Genomic DNA, 9,694 nt, shown 5'->3' on the forward strand with positions numbered 1-9,694 from the left:
GTCCTCTTGATCCTGGCCTAGTGTTTATTTCTACCTAGGCAGAAAGCTCACCATCCCTCTGCTCCAGTGGCTTCAGGGACAACAGTTCGTGGTTCTCCAGGGGGAATTCCCCTTCCACAGGCTCCCAAGCAACCTTCACGCAACTTTTAGGCAGGTTCCTCCTCAGGTTCCAGTTCCTCAGCCACTATGTTTTTCCCTAGGTCCTCGACTTCGCGTACAAACACAACCTGGCCTCCTACTACCCAGAGCCCAAGGACAAGGAGGCTTTTGTAAGATCCCTGGTCTACACTCCAGATTATGACTCCTTTACACTGGACAGCTATACTTGGCCCAAGGAAGCCATGAATGTTCAAACAGTCTGATGCAGTTTCAGAGTCTGGTATGGGGCTGGAACAACCCCAGCGTAACACTGACAATATAAATGGGTTCTAAAATGGCCATCTTTGTCACTGTGTTTTTCCTTTGAACTTGCTGGTGTGATGGGAGCTACCCAGGCACACAGTGAATGATAGCCTTGTTCCTGAAAGCCCTGAGAATTCCCTTTTCTATAACCCTCTTCTGACTTCCTCCCCAAGAATTTCTTAATCCAATTGCCAACAATTAGGCCTTGTGGGAAAGCTAGACTCCTTTCTAGAACTCTGCGTTGACAGAGTTCAGAGTCTAGTGAAGTAGAACAGGTATGGACACAATTCATTTTGCCACAGGGGAGAAAGTGGTAAGTCCACGAAAGAAGTGCAGATAAAGGTCAAGCAAAGGTGCCCAGAGAAGGGAGGAGACACTTCCTCTGAGGACATTAGAGAAGGCTTCAGGGGGAAAAGTGTGCACACTGAGTCCCAGGAGTGAAGGACAGGTAGGGGTTGTTGGGAAATGAGGAAAGTAAGGGCAGCCACTGGCCAGAAAGCATGGTCCACCCATGAGGGAGTTCAATCCCTGTTGGAAGAATGTACACCCTTCAAGACTCAGATGGATATGAAGGCTGAGTAGCTGAAGGCAACTCACTAGTCAAAAATAGTCACTGACATGTGGGTTATTTAATGTTAGGATTCCTTTTTGGTTATTACTAAAAGGAAAACTATAAATAAATGTGGGTGTGGAGGGGTCAGCAAGCCAAGGAGTGAAGAGGAAGAGAGACAGGGGAAGAGAACCATGGAATTCTAGGGAAGAGTTGATTTCATTTTCCTGGCTCTGGAATTCTCTGTCTCCCACCCTTTACTCTAAAGGAATTCAGCAAACAAGGGCAGTATTCTTATAAAATGTCTTCAGTATGTCCTGGGGGTTTCTTAGACAAGTTCAGCCATAGCTTTCACCTCCCTCATGTCCAGCAGAGGACACCTGGGATGGGGAGGTGGGGACAAGCCTACAGCTCCTGCAATCAAAAACCCTGATAAATTGCTAGGACCTATTGAGATGACAGCTTCCAACCACTAATTTTATTGTATAACATGGAAAACAGTAAACCATGCTTAGGGACCTACCACCACAAACCCCTGCTGCCAGCTCAGCCTCAGAAACCTCACTGCCCACCATGAGTACGTTCTATGTAGCCACCTCCCAGTGACAGGACTGCTGGGTTCCTAGAAGAGTAATTAGCTAAGACACCAATCACCTCTTGCCTAGGTCTTGTTCTTCCAACATCTGCTTCCTTGGTGCTGGTGCTAAACCAAGCATATCCTGAGAAAACATCCCTGTTCTATAATCCCTGGGTTCACAGACAATGAGAAACTCTTCAGAAAAGGATTTGAAGTGAAGCAGGAATGTGAACACCAGGGAATATTTACACTATCTTTTCTATATCCTGTACCCCAACTACATGGCCTTTATACTCAGTGTAATAGAAAAGAAAAATAGTAGAGAAAGGCAATGAAACAAAAACAGGTTCTTTGAAAAGATCAACTAAATTAATAAATTGTAGCTATACTGACCAAGAGATCAAGAAGATATAAATTCCATTCCCTTTGTTTCAACCACACTGAACAGATGGCACTAAACACATGCACTTTCAGGCCTATGCTCTTACACATGTTGGTCTCCATCTATAGAGTCCTTCCCACCCATTCCCTTTATCAGTGAAATCGAAGTTCACCCTAGCTTTCTGCCTGGAGGCATCATTCTTTCTTAGAGTTCAAATGCAATTGGCTCCTGAACTCTTCCTGGACAGAGTTAATAATTAAATAGGAAATCAACAACAGTAAAAACAAAAAAAAAAAAAAGAAAGAAAGAAAGAAAGAAAGAAAGAAATTTCTAACCATTTGGAAATTAAACAATACATTTCTAAATAACCTGTGGCTCAAAGAAGAAATTGCAGGGTAAATTATATGTGTGCTGGATGAAAAAATATGTATTAATGACTTGTAGCTAAAGCAGTGCTTGGAGGGAAATTTTATATCTCTAAATAAATGCCTATATCAGGAAAAAAAGTCTCAAAGGAATAACATAAACTTCCTTTAGAAACAAGATAAGCAAACAAAATCCAAAGCAAGTTAAAATCAGAGCAGAAATAAATATACCTATAACAAGTAAAGAATTTGAATTAGTAATTAAAAATCTTCCCACCCAAAAAAAACAAAAAAACACTTCACACTAAGAAAAGCACAGGCCCAGATGCCTTCTTTGGTGAATTTTATCAAATATTTAAAGTAGAAATAACACCAATCCTTCACAAACTCTTTCAGAAAATAGAGGAGGGAGTATTTCTCAAATCATTCTATGATACTAGTATCACCCTGATATCAAAACTACAGACCAATATCCTTCACAAATATAGATGCAAAATCTTAAAATATTAGCAAACTAGAGAAGTGAAGATGACAGAGTAGTATGGGGACCCTGAGCTTGTCTAGTCCCTGAAACATAGCTAGATCAACACCAAACCATTTTGAACACCTAGGAAATTGATCTGAGGATTAATGCAACAAATCTGCCTAATTTCAACAAGAGATCTTGGCAGGTATTTGGTGTAGACAGGAGAATTGTGAGAGAGAAAAGCCATCGTGCTACAGAATTTAGGGAGCCGTTTTTGCTGAAACAGGACAGAGAAAGACGGAAAGAGTGTAGCACATCAGGATCGTGATAGTTGAAAAGGAAAAAGAGGGTTCTATACTGCCAGTTTTCTATAAAAGGTGGAGCACAAAGTCTGAAGGTTTGGAGCTCAGTGTCTGGCAGTGCTCCAGTGAGGAAGCAGGGTCAATCTCCAGGAGCAGGCAGCATATTCTGAGGGTTCCACGGGAAGTTCCCTGCTTGGAATGCATTTGGTAGAGGTAATATGGCTTCTCCAGGGGCAAAAGTACAGCTAACTCCAGAGAGCTGCCACATTTACTGATATAGGAACAAAGACACTAACGACAGAAATATCTGGCACTGGCTGTGTCTTGCAATTTACCATAAACTCAGCCATTATGTCTGCACAGTTGCACAAACATTTGCTGGGACAAGTTGGTACCTGGCCATTGCTTGGGGAGAAAATCCCTTAGAGGATCAATGCAGGTCTGAGCCCCATGGGTCTGAAGTGTGAGGGTGTGAAGCACAGCCCCATCAGAGATAAAACTCTAGAGGGAGGTGCTGCCTGGCAGGCAAGCAGCTTGGACACAGACAGGGTAAAGGCAGGGAGTGGACAGAAGCCTGAGACAAAGGAGGGGTACTTGAAGATATGTCTGTGAGAGTGTGAAATTCCTGCTCTGGAGACTAGAGAGGGGGGTGAAGCCATTTTCACCTCTAGCCCACCCGCACTGATCAATCACAGTGAGCTAAGCAGTGCCACCAAGTGGAGAATGGAGCCATTATGCCAAGGCCCACCCACCCGCACCCTCCAGGCACATCCACCAAAAGACCAGCACAAATCCCTCCCTCCTGCTTCGTCTACAGATCATAGTGTGCTGCAAAGTGTCATTTCTAGGGGAAACTGGGTCTAGCTTCATTTGAGTTTCATTTTGCTTGCTTGTTCATTTCTTTGTTTCTTTGCTTCTATTTTTATGTTGGTTTTTTTCTTTTCTTTTACTTTCTTGGATACAGAAAGCAAGTCTTTTATTCTACTTTATTTTCTTCATTTTATTCTATTTTTTAAATTTTTAATTTCTAATTTTTTATCTTTCTCTTTTTTCTCTTTTCTACCAAGCTTCTCTTTTTTTTTTTTTTTTTTTTTTAAATTTTTTTTTTTAACGTTTATTTATTTTTGGGACAGAGAGAGACAGAGCATGAACGGGGGAGGGGCAGAGAGAGAGGGAGACACAGAATCGGAAACAGGCTCCAGGGTCCGAGCCATCAGCCCAGAGCCTGACGCGGGGCTCGAACTCACAGACCGCGAGATCGTGACCTGGCTGAAGTCGGACGCCCAACCGACTGCGCCACCCAGGCGCCCCTCTACCAAGCTTCTCTTAAGCAGACTGAAACACACCTAGGATCTAGCTTCCTTTATTTGATTTTTTTCATTTTAATTTATTTTATTAATTTTTTTCTTCCTCCAAAATGACAAGATGGGGGAATTCACCCCAAAACAAAGTATAGGAAGGAATCACAGCCAGGGAATTAATCAACACAGATATAAGTTGTCTGAACTAGAATTTAAAACCATGATTATAAGAATACTAGATGGATTTGAAAAAAATCATAGAAGACACCAGAGAATCCCTTTCTGCAAAGATAAAAAAACTAAAATCTAATCAGACTGAAATTAAAAATGCTATAACCAAGATGCAATCTCAAATGGTTGCCATGACAACAAGGATGAATGAAGCAGAGTAACAGATCAGTGATACAGAGGATAAAATTATGGAAAATAATGAAGCTGGGGAAAAAAGAGGAAACAAAGGCAAAAGATCATGATACAAGACTTAGAGAACTCAGCAACTTATCAAAGAGGAATAGCATTTGTATCATAAGAGTCCCAGAAGATGGAAAGAAAAAGGGGCAGATAGTTTATGTGAGCAAACTGTAGCTAAAAACTTATCTGGGGAGGACACAGACATAAAAATCCAAGAAGCACAGAAAACTCTCATTAGATTCAACAAATGCCAACTATCACAAAGGCATATCATAGTCAATTTCACAAAATACACAGACATGGAAAGAATCATGAAAGCAACAAGGGAAAAATGTCCTTAATCTACAAGGGAAGACAGATCAGGTTCTTAGCAGATCTGTCCACAGTAACTTGGCAGGCCAGAAAGGAGTGGCATGCAATATTCAATACGCTGAATCAGAAAAATATGCAGCCAAGAATTCTTCATCCAGTAAGGCTATCATTCAGAATGAAGGAGAGATAGAGTTTCCCAGACAAACAAAAGCTAAAGGAGTTCATAACCTCCTAAACCAGCCCTGCAGGGAAATTTTATGGGGGACTGAGTGGAGGAAAAAAAAAAACCAAGACCAAAAGCAACAAAGACTAGAAAGGACCAAAGAACATCACCAGAAACACCAACTCTACAGGCAACACAATGGCACTAAAGTCACATCTTTCAGTAATCACTCTGAATATAAATGGACTAAATGCTCCAATGAAAAGACATAGGGTATCAAAATGAATAAAAAAAAAAAACAACAACAACAAGATCCATCTATATGCTGCCTACAAGACACTTGTTTTATACCTAATGACACTTGCAGATTGAAAGTGAGGGGATGGAGAAACATCTGTCATGCTAATGGATGTCACAAGAAAGCCAGAGTAGCCATACTTAGACAAACTAGATTTTAAAATAAAGACTGTAACAAGAGGTGAAGAAGGGCATTATATCATAATTAAGGGTTCTATCCGCCAAGAAGATGTAACTGTAAATATATATGCGCCCAATGTGCTATCGCCCAAATATATAAATCATTTAATAACAAACATAAAGAAACTCATTGATAATAGCACAATAGTAGAGGACTTTAACACCCCACTTATAGCAACGGACAAATCATCTAAGCAGAAAATCAACCAAAAAATGGCTTTGAATGATACATTGGGCCTGATGGACTTAAGAGATATACTCAGAACATTTCATCCTAAGGCAGAAGAATACACATTCTTCTCAAGTGCACATGGGACATTCGCCAGAATAGATCACAACTGGGTCACAAATCAATGCTCAACAAGCACAAAAAGATCGAGATCATACCATGCATATGTTCAGACCACAACACTATTGAAACTTGAAATCAACCACAAGAAAAAATGTGGGGAAAAAAACCCAAAAACTTCAAGGTTAAAAAAAACATCAAAAACATCCTACTGGGGGAGGGGCCAAGATGGCGGAACAGCATGGAAATTTTTTTGCATCTCTCATGCCTGAAATGCAGCCAGATCAACATTGAACCATCTTGCACACCTAGAAAACTGATTTAAGGATTAACACAACAATCTGCACAATGTGATCCACAGAACTCAGCAGGTACACAGTGTGGAGAGGTGAACTGGAGGAGAGTGAAGCCAGAGAGGGCAGGGAGCTGATTTTGCTTGTGGAGAGAGGACAGAGACAGGGGGAGAGTACAGGAAAAACAGCTGGAGGGAAAAAGGAAAGCAGCTGGAGGGAAAAAGGAAAAGGAACAGCTGCAAGGGTTGGAACAAAAAAGGGAGAAAAGAGAAAGGAGAGGGTTTAAATTCCATTAAGACTCTATAAACGGGGAGCATAGAGTCTGAAACTCCATAGCTAGGCACCTAGCGGTGCTCTAGTGGAAAGGATGAATCCCTAGGAGCAGAAAGAGAAGTCCAAGGGGTCCTCAGGCCACATGGGGAGTAGGGGTTCCCCTGCTGGGAGCACATTTGATACAAGCTGTGTGGCCCCCAACAGGCAAAGGTCCCAGTGGACCCCAGAGAACAACCACATTCACTGGTGTTGGAACAAGGACGTTAAGGGTAAAGCCTGGTGCCAGATGTATGTTATGATTTGCCATAGTCCCTGAAACACTGCTGCTACACAATCACACAAACTTTTTTGGGGATGGGCTGGCATCCAGCCACAGTTTCTGGGCATCAGCAGCAGCAGGGTCTCATGAACGTTCCTGGGAGCGGGCTGGCACCCATCCATTGCTCACCAAGACCCTCCCCTGGAGGGTCAGAGCGGGTCAAAGCCACAGTCCCTCAGAAGTGAGGGGTTGGGAAACACAGCCCCATCTGAGATAAAACTCAGGAGGAAAGTGCTTCCTGGCAGCCTGACGGCTTGGTCATGGATAGTGTAAAAGTGAGGAGTGGACAGAAGCTAGAAACAAAGGAGGGGTGTTTGATTGCCTGTCGGGGAGAACACAGAGTTCTGACACTAGAGACTAGGTAGCTGGGTGACAGCATTGTCACCCCTCCCCTGCATGCACATACACATATATGCCTACACATGCCATAACAATTCACCCCAGTAAGCTAAGAAGCACAATCCAGTGGAGAACAGAGCTGTTACTCTAAGCCCCACCCAACTCGGCCAACTATGCTCTTGATGAACCCAAGTCTCTTCGCCTGCTTAGTTTACAGACTATAAAGTGTTTCACAATTTGATTGGGAAACCAGATGTAATTTCAATTTTATTTCATTCTGTTTGCTGGTCCTTTTATTCAATTTTTTTCTCTTTCTTTTCTTATTCTTGAATATAGAAAGAGAAACAATTTATTTTTATTAAAAAGATTTTTCTTTAAATTTTTCTGCTGTATTTTTTACTTTTTTGTAAATTTTTTAAATTCTATGTTACTTTCATCATTTCATTGTATTCTCTTTTATTGTATTCATTTTTTCAAATTTTCAAACATTTTCCTTTTTTCTTTTTTTTTCTCTTATGTTTCCTTTTTTCTATAATCTATCAAGCTTCTTTCAACAACCAGACCAACACACCTAGGATCTAGCAGCTTTTATTTGATTTCTTTGTGTTGTTTTTAATTTTTTAATTTTATTTTTACTTTATTAATTCGTTTTCTTCCTTCAAAATGATGAAATGAAGGAATTCACCCTAGAATAAAGAACAGCAAGAAATGATAGCCAAGGACTTAATCAACACAGATACAAGCAATATGTGTGAACCAAAATTTAAAATCACAATAATAAGAACACTAGCTGGGGTAAAAATAGATTAGAATCCCTTTCCGCAGAGATAAAAGAAGCGAAGGCTAGTCAGGATGAAACAAAAAATGCTATAACTGAGCTGCAATCTTGAATGGATGCCACAGTGGCAAGGATGGATGAGCTAGAGCAGAGAATCAGTGATATAGGGGAAAAACTTATGGAGAATAACGAAACAGAAAAAAAAGAAAAAAGAGGGAGACTAAGGCAAAGAGCATGAAATAGGAATTAGAGAACTCAGTGACTCATTAAAAAGGAACTTCAGAATCATAGGGGTGCCGGAAGATGAAGAGAGAGGAAAGGGGGTAGAAAAGTTATGTGAGCAAATCATAGCGGAAAACTTTCCTAACCTGGAGGACACAGACATCAAAGTCCAGGAAGCACAGAGAACTCCCAATAGATTCAGCAAAAACCAACCATCAACAAGGCATATCACTGTCAAATTCACAAAAAACTCAGGCAAGGAAAGAATCATGAAAGCAGCAAGGGACAAAAAAGTCCTTAACCTACAAGGGAAGACAGATCAGGTTTGCAGCAGACCTGTCCACAGAAACTTGGCAGGCCAGAAAGGAGTGGCAGGATATATTCAGTGTGCTGAATCAGAAAAATATGCAGCCAAGAATTCTTTATCCAGCAAGGATGGCATTCAAAATAGAAGGAGAGATAAAAAGTTTCCCAGACAAACAAAAATTAAAGGAGTTTGTGACCACTAAACCAGCCCTGCAAGAAATTTTAAGGGGGACTCTCTAAGGGGAGAAAAGACGGGAAAAAAAAGAAAAATTACCAAAACAACAAAGACTAGAAAGGATCCAGAGACCACCACTAGTAACTCCAACTCTACAGGCAACACAGTGGCAATAAACTCATATCTTTCAGTACTCACTCCAAATGTCAATGGTCTAAATACTCCAATCAAAAGGCATAGGGTAACAGAATGAATAAGAAAACAAGATCCGTCTGTATGTTGTTTACATGAAATCCATTTATACATAAAGATACCTTCAGATTGAGAATAAGGGGATGGAGAACCATCTATCATGGTAATGGTTGCCAAAAGAAAGCCAGAGTAGCCATACTTATATCAGACCATCTAGATTTTAAAATAAAGACTGCAACGAGAGATGAAGAGGGGCATTATATCATAATTAAGGGGTTTGTCCACCAAGAAGACCAAACAATTGTAAATATTTATGCTCCAAACATGGAGGAACCCAAATATATAAATCAATTAATCACAAACATAAAGAAACTCATTGATAACAATACCATAATAGTAGGGAACTTCAACACCCCACTTATATCAATGGATAGATTGTCTAAACACAAAATCAACAAGGAAACAATGGGTTTGAATGACACACTGGACCAGATGGACTTAATGGATATAGCCAGAACATTTCATCCTAAGGCAGAATATGCATTATTCTCCAGTACACATGGAATGTTCTCCAGAATAGATCACATACTGGAACACAAATCAGCCCTCAACAATTACAAAAAGATTGAGATCATACCGTGCATATTTTTAGACCACAACACTATGAAATTCAAAATCAAACACAAGAAAAAATGTGGAAAGATAACAAATACTTGGAGACTAAAGAACATCCTACTAAAGAACAAATGGGCTAACCAAGAAGTTAAAAAGGAAATTAAAAAGTACATGGAAGCCAATGA

General features: G+C 40.5%; 1 protein-coding gene across 4 annotated transcripts in view; it reads left to right on the forward strand.

Annotated features, from left to right (window-relative positions):
- ME3 (malic enzyme 3) overlaps nucleotides 1-438 on the forward strand; it is a 184,715-nt gene extending 184,277 nt beyond the window's left edge. For all 4 annotated transcript variants that reach the window (XM_047879261.1, XM_047879260.1, XM_047879262.1 and 1 more), the window contains one exon: nucleotides 201-438. In XM_047879261.1, the coding sequence (XP_047735217.1) occupies nucleotides 201-362 (162 nt within the window). In that variant the 3' untranslated portion in view covers nucleotides 363-438. The remainder of the gene's footprint in view (nucleotides 1-200) is intronic.
- The last annotated feature ends 9,256 nt before the right edge of the window (nucleotides 439-9,694 follow it).

Source organism: Prionailurus viverrinus, chromosome D1, assembly GCF_022837055.1.
Source record: "Prionailurus viverrinus isolate Anna chromosome D1, UM_Priviv_1.0, whole genome shotgun sequence".
Lineage (NCBI taxonomy): Eukaryota > Metazoa > Chordata > Mammalia > Carnivora > Felidae > Prionailurus > Prionailurus viverrinus.